This window comes from Haematobia irritans, chromosome 5 (genome assembly GCF_050003625.1).
Source record: "Haematobia irritans isolate KBUSLIRL chromosome 5, ASM5000362v1, whole genome shotgun sequence".
Lineage (NCBI taxonomy): Eukaryota > Metazoa > Arthropoda > Insecta > Diptera > Muscidae > Haematobia > Haematobia irritans.
The window spans coordinates 112,969,681-112,986,716 of NC_134401.1; the positions used below are offsets into that span (position 1 = coordinate 112,969,681).

The 17,036-nt window shown below is 24.9% G+C and overlaps 2 protein-coding genes across 2 annotated transcripts; both read left to right on the forward strand.

Annotated features, from left to right (window-relative positions):
* The first annotated feature begins 922 nt into the window (after positions 1-922).
* LOC142240195 (putative cytochrome P450 4d14) lies at positions 923-9,254 on the forward strand. The gene is made up of 5 exons (XM_075311892.1): positions 923-1,150; positions 1,274-1,730; positions 8,153-8,349; positions 8,412-8,783; positions 8,836-9,254. Exons 1-5 carry the CDS (start codon positions 988-990, stop codon positions 9,171-9,173), a joined length of 1,527 nt encoding a protein of 508 aa, XP_075168007.1. The 5' UTR covers positions 923-987; the 3' UTR covers positions 9,174-9,254.
* Positions 9,255-13,843: 4,589 nt separating this feature from the next.
* On the forward strand, positions 13,844-14,955 carry LOC142240196 (putative cytochrome P450 4d14; the record flags this gene model as incomplete). Its single annotated transcript, XM_075311893.1, is given in 2 exon segments — positions 13,844-14,234; positions 14,499-14,955. A coding segment is annotated over 1 exon segment (398 nt), but the record flags the coding sequence as incomplete, so codon positions are not given.
* Positions 14,956-17,036: the final 2,081 nt, after the last annotated feature.

The following is a 17,036-nucleotide window of genomic DNA, read 5'->3' on the forward strand; positions in this document are numbered from 1 at the left end:
ACTTATAATACCCTGTTCCACAGTGTGGCGCAGGGTATAAAAATAATTTTAAATTCCTACATATTCGTTAAGGTCAGTTAGTCGATTTTGGTCCAATAAGGTTAATAAATCGATTTTAAATAACTTTGATTAGAAGTCGAGTAGTCGGTTTGACTCAGTTTTCAAAAAAAAATGTGAATGTCGATTTTCGAGATAACATTATCCAATTTTTTGATAAAGTCGAAAACTTGAAAAGTTGACTTTACGATTATAAGAACTCGAATTTTCGACTTTTCCGAATTTTCAAAAAGACAAATACTCTAAAAGTGGACTTTTCTAAATTTTCAAAAATTTGAAAATGTGCCAAATTGAATTTTCCAAATTTTGTAAAGATCGAAATTTTGAATAGTCGACTTGTCTAAATTTGGAAAGCTCGAGTTTTGATTCTGACTAAAATCACTATTAACTCAAATTCAGTTTGACCGTTAAAATTTGATTGGTTGATTTTAGTCCCCAAAAATGTCTATTAATCGGTTTTGACAAACATCAAAAATCGATGTTCAAAAACTGCGGAAGTCGATTGGTCGATTTTTGAGGTAGCAAGTTTTCGATTTTTTTTATTATCAAAAGCCGATTATTCTACAGATAACAAAACTGAACCATACTTTTTGAAAATGTTTGACAAACAGTTTAACGATTTTAATACTTGGTTATTAACGATAAGGGATACACCCTTATCATTAATAACCAACTGCTCACAAATTACGTCAGTTCAATGCTACTTTCATTCTTTATTTGAAATTAATTTCTTGCCATTTCTATAATTAGTACAAATGCATAGCATTAAGCGAATCTTATCATTGTCATTCTTCTGTAGTATTAGAGGTAAATAGAAGGCGATAAGCTCTAATGCGATATACTGAAATCATTCGGTAGCGAATTTTTATTGAATAAAATGTTTTGTGCAGTTGGCACAGAGAAATTGACATTGACACAAGAAATTGAACCATGTTATGGGAATTAATTTTGGGTCTTCTAACATTTGCCATAGCGTTCGATTATCTAATAAAGCGAAGAAGACAAGAAATATTAAAGAAGACCGGAATTCCTGGACCTATCCCACTACCGATAGTGGGCAATGGTTTACTAATTCTAAATAACGATACTGTATGTAAGTAGGATTTCCATTTAATCGAAGTGCCATTATATGCCCATGATATCTGTAATAAAACAAGTTTTTATTGAATTCAAATAAATCTCAATTTCAATATAATTTTCATTTCTCCAATTTTAGCCTGTTTTCGTTTCCTAAAACGCATGTGTCAAAAATATGGAAAGACCTATATATTTTGGGCAGTTAACGAATGTGTTCTATTCACTCAGGATGCCAAATATTTTGAAAGCATTCTCAAAAGTACTCAACTAATAGCCAAGAATCAGGCTTATCCCGTATTGGCTTGCTGGCTGAGTGATGGTCTGTTATTGAGTAAAGGTCCCAAATGGTTTTCACGCAGAAAAATAATAACTCCTGCTTTTCATTTTAAAATTTTGGAACAATTTGTGGAAATATTTGATCAACAAAGTCGCACAATGATCAAACGTTTGAGCCCAAAGGCTGATGGCAAGACCGTGATTAATATGTTTCCTGAGATATGTTTGACCGCTTTGGATATTATTGCCGAAACGGCAATGGGTGTGAAAATCAATGCCCAAGAGAATCCAGAATTTCCATATGTGAAGTCAGTGACTGAGTAAGTAGAAAACAAATTAAAAAAAAAAAAAAATTATCGAAAGTTTAAGCTAACAATTGTATTTATAATTTAATATAAATGTTTTAATTAATCAATAAATTAATTCTATGGCAAGCTTTACCTCTATTGTCCCCATACTCAACTTATATTCACTTTGAGTTTAGTATAATTCAAATAAATACAATATATAATAAATAAATTATCGTTTTATAAAAGTTAGCGCAATTTGGTCCTCTAAAAGGCTCCTCTAGCACGGTAGCCACTCAAGCCACAAATAATTTACCAAAATTTGGAGAAAATTTTAGCAAAAAACAACCAAGCAAAATATCTTATTTTTCAAAATTTTATTTCTATAGAATTTTGTCATAATTTCATTTCTATACAAAATTTTGTCAGAATTTTATTTCTATAGAAAATTTTGTCAGAATTTTATTTCTATAGAAAATTGTGTCAAAATTGTATTCCTATAGAAAATTTTATTAGAATTTTATTTCTATAGAAAATTTTGTCAGAATTTTATTTCAATAGAAAATTTTCTCAAAATTTTATTTCAATAGGAAATTTTATCAAAATTTTATTTCTATAGAAAATTTTGTCAAAATTTTATTTCTATAGAAAATTTTGTAAAAATTTTATTTCTATAGAAAATTTTGTCAGAATTTTATTTCTATAGAAAATTTAGTCAAAATGTTATTTCTATAAAATTATTATTTCTGTAAAAATTTTTTGTCAGAATTTTATTTCTATACAAAATTTTGTTAAAATTTTATTCCTATAGAAAATTTTATCAAAATTTTATTTCTATAGAAAATTTTGTCAAAATTTTATTTCTGTAATAAATTTTCTCAAAATTTTATTTCAATAAAAAATTGTGTCAAAATTTTATTTCTATAGAAAATTTTGTCAGAATTTTATTTCTATAGAAAATTTTGTCAAAATTTTATTTCTATAGAAAATTTTGTCAAAAGTTTATTCCTATAGAAAATTTTGTCAAAATTTTATTTCTATAGAAAATTTTGTCAAAATTTTATTTCTATTGAAAATTTTCTCAAAACTTTATTTTTATAGAAAATTTTCTCAAAATTTTATTTCAATAGGAAATTTTATCAAAATTTTATTTCTATAGAAAAGTTTTTCAAAATTTTATTCCTATATAAAATTTTGTCAGGATTTTATTTCTATAGAACATTTTGTCAGAATTTTATTACTATAGAAAATTTTGTCAAAATGTTATTCCTTTAGAAAATTTTGTCAAAATTTTATTTCTTTAGAAAATTTTGTAAAAATTTTATTTCTATACAAAATTTTGTCAAAATTTTATTTCTATAGAAAATTTTGTAAAAATTTTATTTCTATAAAAAATTTTGTCAAAATTTTATTTCTATAGAAAATTTTGTAAAATTTTATTCCTATAGAAATTTTTGTCAAACTTTTATTTCTATAGAAAATTGTGTCAAAATTTTATTTTATAGAAAATTTTGTCCAAATTTTATTTCTATAGAAAAATTTGTCAGAATTTTATTTCTATACAAAATTTTGTCAGAATTTTATTTCTATAGAAAAATTTTATTTCTATAGAAAATTTTGTCAGAATTTTATTTCTATAGAAAATTTTGTCAAAATTTTATTTCTATAGAAAATTTTGTCAAAATTTTATTTCTTTAGAAAATTTTGTAAACATTTTATTTCTATACAAAATTTTCTCAAAATTTTATTTCTATAGAAAATTTTGTCAGAATTTTATTTCTATAGAAACTTATGTCAAAATTTTATTTCTATAGAAAATTTTGTCAGAATTTTATTTCTATAGAAAATTTTGTCAAAACTTAATTTCTACAGAAAATTTTTTCAGAATTTTATTTTTATAGAAAATTTTGTCAAAATTTTATTTCTATAGAAAATTTTCTCAAAATTTTATTCCTATAGAAAATTTTCTCAAAATTTTATTTCAATAGGAAATTTTATCAAAATTTTATTTCTATAAAATCTCTATTTCTATAGAAAATTATGTAAACATTTTATTTCTATAGAAAATTTTGTCAGAATTTTATTTCTATAGAAAATTTAGTCAAAATGTTATTTCTATAAAATTATTATTTCTGTAAAAATTTTTTGTCAGAATTTTATTTCTATACAAAATTTTGTTAAAATTTTATTCCTATAGAAAATTTTATCAAAATTTTATTTCTATAGAAAATTTTGTCAAAATTTTATTTCTGTAATAAATTTTCTCAAAATTTTATTTCAATAAAAAATTGTGTCAAAATTTTATTTCTATAGAAAATTTTGTCAGAATTTTATTTCTATAGAAAATTTTGTCAAAATTTTATTTCTATAGAAAATTTTGTCAAAAGTTTATTCCTATAGAAAATTTTGTCAAAATTTTATTTCTATAGAAAATTTTGTCAAAATTTTATTTCTATAGAAAATTTTCTCAAAACTTTATTTTTATAGAAAATTTTCTCAAAATTTTATTTCAATAGGAAATTTTATCAAAATTTTATTTCTATAGAAAAGTTTTTCAAAATTTTATTCCTATATAAAATTTTGTCAGGATTTTATTTCTATAGAACATTTTGTCAGAATTTTATTACTATAGAAAATTTTGTCAAAATTTTATTCCTTTAGAAAATTTTGTCAAAATTTTATTTCTTTAGAAAATTTTGTAAAAATTTTATTTCTATACAAAATTTTGTCAAAATTTTATTTCTATAGAAAATGTTGCCAAAATTTTGACTCTATAAAATTATTATTTCTATAGAAAATGTTGTAAAAATTTTATTTCTATAAAAAATTTTGTCAAAATTTTATTTCTATAGAAAATTTTGTAAAATTTTATTCCTATAGAAAATTTTGTCAAACTTTTATTTCTATCGAAAATTGTGTCAAAATTTTATTTTATAGAAAATTTTGTCCAAATTTTATTTCTATAGAAAAATTTGTCATAATTTTATTTCTATACAAAATTTTGTCAGAATTTTATTTCTATAGAAAAATTTTATTTCTATAGAAAATTTTGTCAGAATTTTATTTCTATAGCAAATTTTGTCAAAATTTTATTTCTATAGAAAATTTTGTCAAAATTTTATTTCTTTAGAAAATTTTGTAAAAATTTTATTTCTATACAAAATTTTCTCAAAATTTTATTTCTATAGAAAATTTTGTCAGAATTTTATTTCTATAGAAACTTATGTCAAAATTTTATTTCTATAGAAAAATTTGTCAGAATTTTATTTCTATAGAAAATTTTGTCAAAACTTAATTTCTACAGAAAATTTTTTCAGAATTTTATTTCTATAGAAAATTTTGTCAAAATTTTATTTCTATAGAAAATTTTCTCAAAATTTTATTCCTATAGAAAATTTTCTCAAAATTTTATTTCAATAGGAAATTTTATCAAAATTTTATTTCTATAAAATCTCTATTTCTATAGAAAATTTTGTCAAACTTTTATTTCTATAGAAAATTGTGTCAAAATTTTATTTTATAGAAAATTTTGTCCAAATTTTATTTCTATAGAAAAATTTGTCAGAATTTTATTTCTATACAAAATTTTGTCAGAATTTTATTTCTATAGAAAAATTTTATTTCTATAGAAAATTTTGTCAGAATTTTATTTCTATAGCAAATTTTGTCAAAATTTTATTTCTATAGAAAATTTTGTCAAAATTTTATTTCTTTAGAAAATTTTGTAAAAATTTTATTTCTATACAAAATTTTCTCAAAATTTTATTTCTATAGAAAATTTTGTCAGAATTTTATTTCTATAGAAACTTATGTCAAAATTTTATTTCTATAGAAAATTTTGTCAGAATTTTATTTCTATAGAAAATTTTGTCAAAACTTAATTTCTACAGAAAATTTTTTCAGAATTTTATTTCTATAGAAAATTTTGTCAAAATTTTATTTCTATAGAAAATTTTCTCAAAATTTTATTCCTATAGAAAATTTTCTCAAAATTTTATTTCAATAGGAAATTTTATCAAAATTTTATTTCTATAAAATCTCTATTTCTATAGAAAATTATGTAAAAATTTTATTTCTATAGAAAATTTTGTAAAAATTTTATTTCTATAGAAAATTTTGTAAAAATTTTATTTCTATAGAAAATTTTGTCAGAATTTTATTTCTATAGAAAATTTAGTCAAAATGTTATTTCTATAAAATTATTATTTCTGTAAAAATTTTTTGTCAGAATTTTATTTCTATACAAAATTTTGTTAAAATTTTATTCCTATAGAAAATTTTATCAAAATTTTATTTCTATAGAAAATTTTGTCAAAATTTTATTTCTGTAATAAATTTTCTCAAAATTTTATTTCAATAAAAAATTGTGTCAAAATTTTATTTCTATAGAAAATTTTGTCAGAATTTTATTTCTATAGAAAATTTTGTCAAAATTTTATTTCTATAGAAAATTTTGTCAAAAGTTTATTCCTATAGAAAATTTTGTCAAAATTTTATTTCTTTAGAAAATTTTGTAAAAATTTTATTTCTATACAAAATTTTGTCAAAATTTTATTTCTATAGAAAATTTTGCCAAAATTTTGTTTCTATAAAATTATTATTTCTATAGAAAATGTTGTAAAAATTTTATTTCTATAAAAAATTTTGTCAAAATTTTATTTCTATAGAAAATTTTGTAAAATTTTATTCCTATAGAAAATTTTGTCAAACTTTTATTTCTATAGAAAATTTTGTCAAAATTTTATTTCTATAGAAAATTTTGTCAAAACTTTATTTCTATAGAAAATTTTGTTAAAATTTTATTTCTATAGAAAATTTTGTCAAAATTTTATTTCTATAGAAACTGTTTTCAAAATTTTATTTCTAAAGAAAATTTAATCAAAATGTTATTTCTATAGAAAATTTTGTCAAAATTTTATTTCTATAGAAAATTTTGTAAAAATTTTATTTCTTAGAAAATTTTCTCAAAATTTTATTTCAATAGAAAATTTTCTCAAAATTTTATTTCAATAGAAAATTTTGTCAAAAATGTATTTCTTAGAAAATTTTGTCAAAATTTTATTTCTATAGAAAATTTTGTCAGAATTTTATTTCTATAGAAAATTTTCTATAGAATTTTATTTCTATAGAAATTTTTGTCAAAATGTTATTCCTATAGAAAATTTTGTCAAAATTTTATTTCTTTAGGAAATTTTGTCAAAATTTTATTTCTATAGAAAATTTTGTCAAAATTTTATTCCTATAGAAAATTTTATTTCTTTAGAAAAATTTGTCAAAATTTTATTTCTATAGAAAATTTTGTCAAAATTTTATTTCGATAGAAAATTTTGTCAAAACTTTATTTCTATAGAAAATTTTGTTAAAATTTTATTTCTATAGAAAATTTTGTCAAAATTTTATTTCTATAGAAACTGTTTTCAAAATTTTATTTCTAAAGAAAATTTAATCTAAATGTTATTTCTATAGAAAATTTTGTCAAAATTTTATTTCTATAGAAAATTTTGTAAAAATTTTATTTCTTAGAAAACTTTCTCAAAATTTTATTTCAATAGAAAATTTTCTCAAAATTTTATTTCAATAGAAAATTTTGTCAAAAATGTATTTCTTAGCAAATTTTGTCAAAATTTTATTTCTATAGAAAATTTTGTCAGAATTTTATTTCTATAGAAAATTTTCTGTAGAATTTTATTTCTATAGAAATTTTTGTCAAAATTTTATTCCTATAGAAAATTTTGTCAAAATTTTATTTCTTTAGGAAATTTTGTCAAAATTTTATTTCTATAGAAAATTTTGTAAAATTTTTATAAAATTTGGAAAATGATTTTTTGGAAAATGATTTTCCAAATTTTATAAAAACTTCAAGAATGAATTTTTCCAATAACAAGTTCTTCAAAACATCGTTTTTCTAAAAATGACAAAATTTTCTATAGAAATAAAATTTTGACAAAATTTCCTAAAGAAATATAATTTTGACAAAATTTTCTATAGGAATAAAATTTTGACAAAAATTTCTATAGAAATAAAATTCTATAGAAAATTTTCTATAGAAATAAAATTCTGACAAAATTTTCTATAGAAATAAAATTTTGACAAAATTTTCTAAGAAATACATTTTTGACAAAATTTTCTATTGAAATAAAATTTTGAGAAAATTTTCTAAGAAATAAAATTTTTACAAAATTTTCTATAGAAATAAAATTTTGACAAAACTTTCTATACAAAATAAATATTTACCAAATTTTCTATAGAAATAAAATTTTAAGAAAATTTTCTATAGAAATAAAATTTTGACAAAATTTTCTATAGAAATATAAATTGTTTATAAATTGTTTAGGAAATTTCATAAAATTTGAAGAAAATTTCACTTTTTCTAACTATTTATAATTTAGTTTATAAAATGTCGACTAGTCTTTCGATTGTGTTTTGTGAACATTTTATTTTCATCCGCTTTTTAGTTGTGCTGATATTATGGCCTCACGTATAGTGCATCCTTTCAATCGTTTCGATTGGTATTTTCGAATTTTCTCCAACAAAAGATACCGTCATCAGAAACAATGTTTAAAAATAATGCACGAATTTACGGATAAAGTAATAGCTGAACGTCGGCAAGCCTTACAGAAATCTATTGCTGAAGGAACGTTTCAAGAAGGAAGTGAGAATTTTGGTTTTCGAATAAAGTCTAAGGAAAGAACTAAATGTAGCGTTTACTTTTAGCCAATGCTGCCAATGAATTTGGTATTAAAAATCGTATGGCATTTATAGATGTCCTTCTCCAGTCAACAATTAATGGTCAGCCTTTAAGCAATCAGGATATACGTGAAGAAGTTGATACATTTATGTTTGAGGGTCATGATACAACCACAAGTGCTATTGCTCACACATGCTATCTGTTGGCCAGACATCCTCAGGTACAAAGTAAGGTTCTCCAGGAAATTCGTGATGTATTTGGTGAAGATAGAGAGAAACCGGTTACTATTCTAGAGTTGCAAGAACTCAAATATTTGGAATGCGTTATCAAGGAATCTTTACGATTGTATCCATCGGTGCCAATGATTGGCCGTTTGACCGAGGAAGATATTGAGATAAGTAAGTTTTGGAGATTTTGGATTCATCAAAAAATTAAAATTTCCCTATTTAGATGGCAAAACTATTCCAGCAAATACCAATATTGCGATACTGATTTATGCTGCTAATCGTGATCCCGATTATTTCCCTCAACCGGATGATTTTATACCTGAACGTTTTGAAAGTTCCTCGGAATCTGCGGATAAAGTCAATGCCTTTGCCAATGTTCCTTTTAGTGCTGGTCCACGAAATTGTATTGGTCAAAAATTTGCTATGCTTGAGATGAAATGCACCATCAGTAAAATCGTAAGCCATTTTGAGTTGCTGCCGATGGGTGAAGAAGTTCAACCGGCAATGAATTTAATTTTACGATCTGCGACTGGTATTAATATCGGCTTAAAACACCGCTGAGGTTCACAAATATAAATTCTATTAAATATTTGTGTAAGATATTGTTCCATTGATAAATTTATATATTGTTAATAATAATAAGGATTTTGTTTTTTTTTTTTTTTGCAAAGAATGATTGAGAAGAATAAAAAATATTACTAAAAACTAAAAAGAAATGTCTAAAATCCCGTGGAGTATCACTCTGAGGGTCAACACTCATATTCTACTATACTTTGAAATCTGTTGAATTTTATTTAAGGACCCTGTATCCGAAGCTGATTTTGCTTTGTCTAGAAGACCAAAAAGTCAAGTGGGGAGATCTCTCTATACACTCATGAAAAAAATCATGAACGGCTTGCTCAATTCAAAACGATCCCGTGGAAAAACCCGTGAACATTCCCTTTTGATTTTTTGTTACCGTCCGTTCATAGCAAAACATAGACCAATAAAGGCGATATTCGGATCCTTAACACCTCTAGATTTCCGATTTAAGACAAATCCGATAAAAACTTCGGTGTCTTGAAGTCCAAAAAGTCAAATCGACAGAAGTTGATAGACATCTACAAAATCTATAGACTCAAAATTTAAGTCGGCTAATGCACTAGGGTGGAACGCAATGTTAGTAAAAAACAAGTAAGTAAAGTCTAAAGTCGGGCGGTGCCGACTATATTATACCCTTCACCCCTATGTAGGCCAAAATTTGTGTTACCATCTCAACTACTTCACATTTGCTGAAAGCTATATAACATAAAGGAGACAATTTTTTTACTTCTACAAAATCTCTAGATTTAAAATTTAAATCGGCTAACGCTATCCAGTTAAATGGAGAACACTTCCATTGAAAATGGGTCTAAAATGTGTAACAGTCTACCATATTTCCCCAACTCTGGTGTACGTATATATGGGGGCTATAAAATTATGCGAAATTTCACGTAAATGGCAGTATAACTTTGGCCCGCTGGTCATATGAGTGCAAATCGGACGAAAGATATATATGGAAGCCATATCTAAATCTGAACCGATTTCAACCAAATTTGGCACAATTACCGATACTACCAAACGTACTCCTTGTGAGAAATTTGAAGCAAATCACGGCAAAATCCTGGATTTTGAGGCCATATAAGTTCAAATCGGACGAAAGATATATATGGGAGCTATATCTAAATCTGAATCGATTTTGATCATATTTGGCACATACAATAGTATCGTTAAAAGTACCGCTTGGGCAAAATTTGAAGTAAGTCAGGGTAAAACTCTGGCTTTTGAGACCATATAAGTCCAAATCGGGCGAAAGATATATATGTGAGCTATATCTAAATCTGAACCGATTTCAATCAAATTTACCAAGCATTGGTAGAATGTCAATTCTACCCTCTGTGCAAAATTTCACGAAGATCGGTAGTAAACTTTGGCCTCTGTGGTCATATAAGTCTAAATCGGACGAAAGATATATATTGGAGCTATATCTAAATCTGAACCGATTTGGCTGATATTTTGCAAGATTTTCGAAATTCATAAAATATTTGGATGTACGGTATTTCAAGAAAATCGGTTGATAAACACGCTAACTATGACCAAATCGGGGATAAATATATATGGCAGCTATATCTAAATCTGAACCGATTTTTTCCAAAACCAATAGCGATTGTCTCTGTCCCAAGAAACGGCCCTGTGCCAAAATTGAGGATGATCGGACTTAAATTGCGAGCTGTACTTTGTGCACAAAATTACATATACAGACAGACGGACATCGCTAAATCGACTCAGAATTTAATTCTAAGCCGGTCGGTATACTAAAAGATGGGTCTATGACCACTATTTCTTGGCGTTACATACAAATGCACAAACTTATTATACCCTGTACCACAGTAGTGGTGAAGGGTATAAATATGGGAAACGTTTAAATCTGAAGCAATTTTAAGGAAACTTCGAAAAAGTTTATTTATGATTTATCGCTCGATATATATGTATTAGAAGTTTAGGAAAATTAGAGTCATTTTTACAACTTTTCGACTAAGCAGTGACGATTTAGCAAGGAAAATGTTGGTATTTTGACCATTTTTGTCGAAATCAGAAAAACATATATATGGGAGCTATATCTAAATCTGAACCGATGTCAACCAAATTTGGCATGCATATCTACAATGCTAATTCTACTCTCTGTGCAAAATTTCTAAATCGGAGTTAAAAATTGGCCTCTGTGGTCATATGAGTGTAAATCGGGCGAAAGATATACATCGGAGATATATCCAAATCTGAACCGATTTCAACCAAAATTGGCACGCATAGTTACAATGCTAATTCTATTCCCTATGCAAAATTTCAACTAAATCTTAGCAAAAAATTGGCCTCTGTGGGCAAATTAGTGTAAATCGGGCGAATGCTATATATGGGAGCTATATCTAAATCTGAACCGATTTGGCTGATATTTTGCAAGTTTTTCGAGACTCATAAAATATTCGGATGTACGGAATTTGAGGAAGATCGGTTGATGTACACGCCAATTATGACCAGATATGGCAGCTATATCTAAATCTGAACCGATTTTTTCCAAAATCAATAGGGATCGTCTTTGAGCCGAAACAGGACCCTATACCAAATTTTATCGGACTGCGAGCTGTACTTTGGACTAAAACTGCGAGCTGTACTTTGCACACAAAAATACTTCAACAGACAGACAGACAGACGGACATCGCTAAATCGACTCAGAATTTAATTCTAAGCCGATCCGTATACTAAAAGGTTGGTCTATGATTACTCCTTCTTGGCGCTACATACAAATGCACAAACTTATTATACCCTGTACCACATTAGTGGTGAAGGGTATAAAAATTGTTGAAGCAAAGATTATAAACTTTATTTTAATTAAAATTGCATTATTTTAAAGAATTTTTGTTCTTATAAAAACAAAATGCATGAAAAAAACTTTTGACAAAATTTTCTATAGAAATGAAATTTTGAAATAAATTTTTGACAAATTTTTCTATAGAAATAAAATTTTGACAAAACTTTCGATAGAAATAAAATTTTTACAAAATTTTCAATAGAAATAAAATTTTGACAAAATTTTCTATAGACATAAAATTTTGAGAAAATTTTCTATAGAAATAAAATTTCGAAAAAAATTTGACAAAATTTTCTATACACTCAAAAAAAAGTGAACCCTATATTTCACTAAAGCTGATTTAATTCTCTTTTAGTTCATGGAATTATTACGTTTTAAGAAAGTTTCCATGCCATTAACAATTTTTTGCGTACGTAAGTTAACTTAGCTAAAGCAGAAGAAAAAATTATACACAATTGAAGTATAAAGATGAACTAAATTCGTGTCTCCCACAAAATAGTTCAGAATTCCTTAATATTTGTAAATTTTACCAATAATACGTCCATCATGAACTTCGTATGGCACTAAAGACATTTTTGCAATTTTGAACTCCAATTTTTTCCTTCAAACTACGAAATTTTCTTTAATAAGTGAAAAATAATAATTTTGTCTGATAAATCTTCTCAAATTTGTCGAAAATTGTTTACTTGTTTTTGCGAAATCGGAGCGACATCTGCGTTTATACTACTGTTTAGTTAAAATTTTCTACAATTAATCAAATTTTTCAACAATTAACTAAAATTTTCTTTCCTGGTGGGTTCACTGTTTTTTCAGTGTAGAAATAAAATTTTTGAGAAAATTATCAATAGAAATAAAATGTTGGTAAAATTTTCTATGAAAATAAAATTCTGACAATATGTTCTATGTTAAGAAAATGTTGACAATATTTTCTATAGAAATAAAATTTTGAAAAAGTGTTCTATAAAATGAAATTTTGATAAAATTCTATTCTATAGTAATAACATATTGACAAAATTTTCTGTGGAAATAAAATTATCACAAAAATTTTCTATAGAATTAAAATTTTGAGAAAACTTTCGATAGAAATAAAATTTTCTATAGAAATAAAATTTTGAGAGATTTTTCGATAGAAATCAAAATTTGAGAAAATGTTCTATATAAATATTTTTTTTGATTGCTATCTTTTTTTTTGTTAAAATTTTCTTCAAATTTGGTCGAATATTTTTGGGTGGAGTGGCAACCATGGTTGAAAATCTGAATTCAACTTTTTGATTATTTTATTTTTTTTTTTTTTGTGGAAAATATCACATTTGGTGGCACCGTTTAAAAACAGAGGCAAATTTTCCACCTGTGTAAAATTTCGGACCGAAATCTGCATTATTGAAAGCTGCAGTGTGATTACAACTGACAGACAAACGGACATCGTTGCAACGTCTTGGAATTCCTCCCTGATCTCTTAATCTTTATATAGTCGGAAATGTACTTCATGTAGTTGGAAATGGATATTTCGTTAAGTTACAAACGGAATGACGAACTTATTATACCCTCATCAACATTCTATGATGGTGGGTATAAAAATATAATCAGATCTGGACGAAAATGTCGATATTAACAACTTAAGAGAGCGTATTACAAAAAGCTCTTGCGTGATTTTTTTTTCAATGTGGTGAGGAAAAGTGTCGTGTAAAATCATAATTATTTAAACCTTTTAATTATCAGAATTCTAGTCTAGAATTTATGTTGAAGATTTGATTATATTCAATTATTCGAATAACCATATCAAGATATGAAATCATTTCAATCCAAATGAGATAGCATGCTTCATCTAATTTTGTTAAATGCACTATTGGAACATGTCTTAAAGTTGGGCCAATAACCTATTTCAACATCGTCACTATATCTGATCGAACATAAATTTTTGTTTGTTCGTTTTGCGGCGATAAGACAGCAAACCCAAAGACCACTCTCTAGACCGATCGATAAAACAAAATTGCCAGTCATAAGCGATTAGTTCTTGACATGAGACGGTTGTGGTAATTCAAAAATAAAATAGAATAAAAAACAGAAAAACAAATGTGGTTTGCAATACTTTGGGGTCTATTGACCGTCATCATAATTTTGGATACTCTATACAAACGAAGAAGACATCGTATGTTAGAGGAAGCTGGAGTCCCAGGGCCAACTCCAATACCAATTTTTTGGAAATATTCTATGGTTTGTAGGGAATGGACCTGCCAGTAAGTGAAACATTAAAAAAAAAAAAAAAATATATATATATATATATATATATATATATATATATATATATATATATATATATATATATATATATATATAATATATATATATATATATATATATATATTATATATATATATATATATATATATATATATATATATATATATATATATATATATATATATATATATATATATATATATATATATATATATATATATATATATTCTCACTCTTATTAAATATCTCTCCTCCTCCAGCAATTTTCGCTCTCTTCAAACGTTTAAGCCTAATCTATGGTAAATTCTATCGCTTATGGATGGTTAACCATTGTGTGATTTTTATTGAAGATCCACAATTTTTTGAACCGATTATGAAAAGTCAACAAGTTATTGCTAAAAATGGCATCTACTCCATACTCCAATGTTGGCTGGGCCAAGGTTTACTTTTGAGTTCTGGTCCCAAATGGTTTTCAAGACGTAAAATTATAACACCCACATTTCATTTTAAAATTTTGGACGAATTTGTGGAAATTTTCGATCAACAAAGTCGCATATTAATACAGCGTTTACAGAGGAAGGCCGATGGTAAGACTGTGGTCAATATGTTTCCTGAAATATGTTTGACCGCATTGGACATTATTGCCGAAACTGCCATGGGTGTAAAAGTCAATGCCCAGGAGCATCCAGAATTTCCTTATGCTAAAGCGGTCACTGAGTAAGTTGGTATAGCGAATAGTTCAGCTAGTCTAAAGCTTATATATCCTCCATCTATTATGAAAAATTATGCCAGCTAAATTTCTCAATACTTACCACAATTTCTTTATTATAAAGAACTTTTAACTAACAGACAATTCTTTATTTATATTTTTAAATTTATATAATTAAATTTAGGACTCGAATCTTTGAACTGTCCAACCCTTCGCTAAAGTCTTATATCTTTGAAGTAAAATATATTTTTTGAAGTAAGAAAAATTTTTGGGATACAAATTGATAAATATTTCCCATGTTTTTTCTTATTTCATCCCATAATATCCATGTTCTTACGTCAGCCCGCAAACTTAATTGTGGAAGATTTTGAATTGTTTGGGCGGTACTCTGAACTATTAAAGATTTTAAGAAGTAGGTGGAGGTTATATGAGTTTCGACACGTCCCAACCACGGTTGCCAAACGAGCCAAAAATAATTTACCAAAATTTGGAGAATATTCTAAAAAAAATTATTTCTAGAGAAAATGTTGTCAAAATTTTATTTCTATAGAAAATTTTGTCAAAATTTTATTTCTCTAGAAAATTTTGTCAAAAAATTATTTCTATAGAAAATTTTGTCTAAAAATTATTCCTATAGAAAAATTTGTCAAATTTTAATTTTTATAGAAAATTTTGTCAAAATTTTTTTTACTATAGAAAATTTTGTCAAAATTTTATTTCTATAGAAAATTTCTTCAAAGTTTTATTTCTATAGAAAATTTTGTCAACATTTTATTTCTATAGAAAATTTTCTCAAAATTTTATTTTATAGAAAAATTTCTCAAAACTTTATTTCTATAGAAAATTTCTTCAAAGTTTTATTTCTATAGAAAATGTCTTCAAAGTTTTATTTCTATAGAAAAAATTTGTCAAAATTTTATTTTTATAGAAAATGTTGTCAAAATTTTATTTCTATAGAAAATTTTGTCAAAACTTTAATTTCCATAGAAAATTTTGTCAAACTTTAATTTCTATAGAACATTTCTTCAAAATTTTATTTCTATAAAAAATTTTGTCAAAAACTTTATTCCTATAAAAAATTTTGTCAAAACTTTATTTCTATAGAAAATGTTATCAAAATTCTATTTCTATAGAAAATTTTGTCAACATTTTATTTCTGTAGAAAATGTTGTCAAACATTTTTCAAAATTTTATTTCTTAGAAAAATTTGTCAAAAATTTTTTTCTATAGAAAATTTTGGCAAAATTTTTTTCTATAGCAAATTTTGCCAAAATTTTATTTCTATAGAAAATTTTGTCAACATTTTATTTCTATAGAAAATTTTGACAAAAATTTATTTCTATAGAAAATTTTGTCAACATTTTATTTCTATAGAAAACTTTGTCAAAATTGCGTTTCTATAGAAAATTTTGTCAAAACTTTAATTTCTATAGAAAATTTTGACAAAATTTTATTTCTATAGAAAATTTTTTCAAAGTTTTATTTCTATAGAAAATTTTGTCAAGATTTTATTTTTATAGAAACTTTTGTCAAAAATTTATTTCTATAGAATTTTTTTGCCAAAATTTTATTTTTATTTCTAAAAAAAATGATGTCAAATTTTTATTTCTATAAAAAATTTTGTCAAATTTTACTAATATAGAAAATTTTGTCAAAATTTTATTTCTATAGAAAAATTTGTCAACATTTTTTTTATTGTTGTTTTTGATCTCAGCTTAAAGCCATGCATTGACTAAACTACAAGTGTTGTTTAACCAACAGAGGAAAAGAATGTTTGTCAAATTTATTTGGGCAAAGGCCCTATAGACTGCAAGATGGGTGGATGGACGCACGTTTCGGAATTACCACATTCCTCATCAGCATCCTCTACTTGCAGCAAAACTATCAACCAATTATCAGAATAAATTCAGGAGTTAATTCACTCATCCCAAGGTGAAATACACTTGAACCTTCCGAAAAAGGGTTTAATAGTCGGCTACTGCCTAAACAAATTTGCAAGCAAACTCAAATCATCGATTTGTATGCCAAACTCAAATCATCGATTTGTATTTAGTTGGCTGAGTTTGTTTTTGAGCGTGCGAAGCCAACA

Excerpts from the sequence above, each read along its gene's own strand:
- LOC142240195 (XM_075311892.1), top strand. The coding sequence starts at position 988 with ATGTTATGGGAATTAATTTTGGGTCTTCTAACATTTGCCATAGCGTTC. Across the intron at positions 1,731-8,152 it reads TATGTGAAGTCAGTGACTGA|TTGTGCTGATATTATGGCCT; the intron begins GTAAGTAGAAAA and ends TCCGCTTTTTAG. Across the intron at positions 8,784-8,835 it reads CGAGGAAGATATTGAGATAA|ATGGCAAAACTATTCCAGCA; the intron begins GTAAGTTTTGGA and ends TTCCCTATTTAG.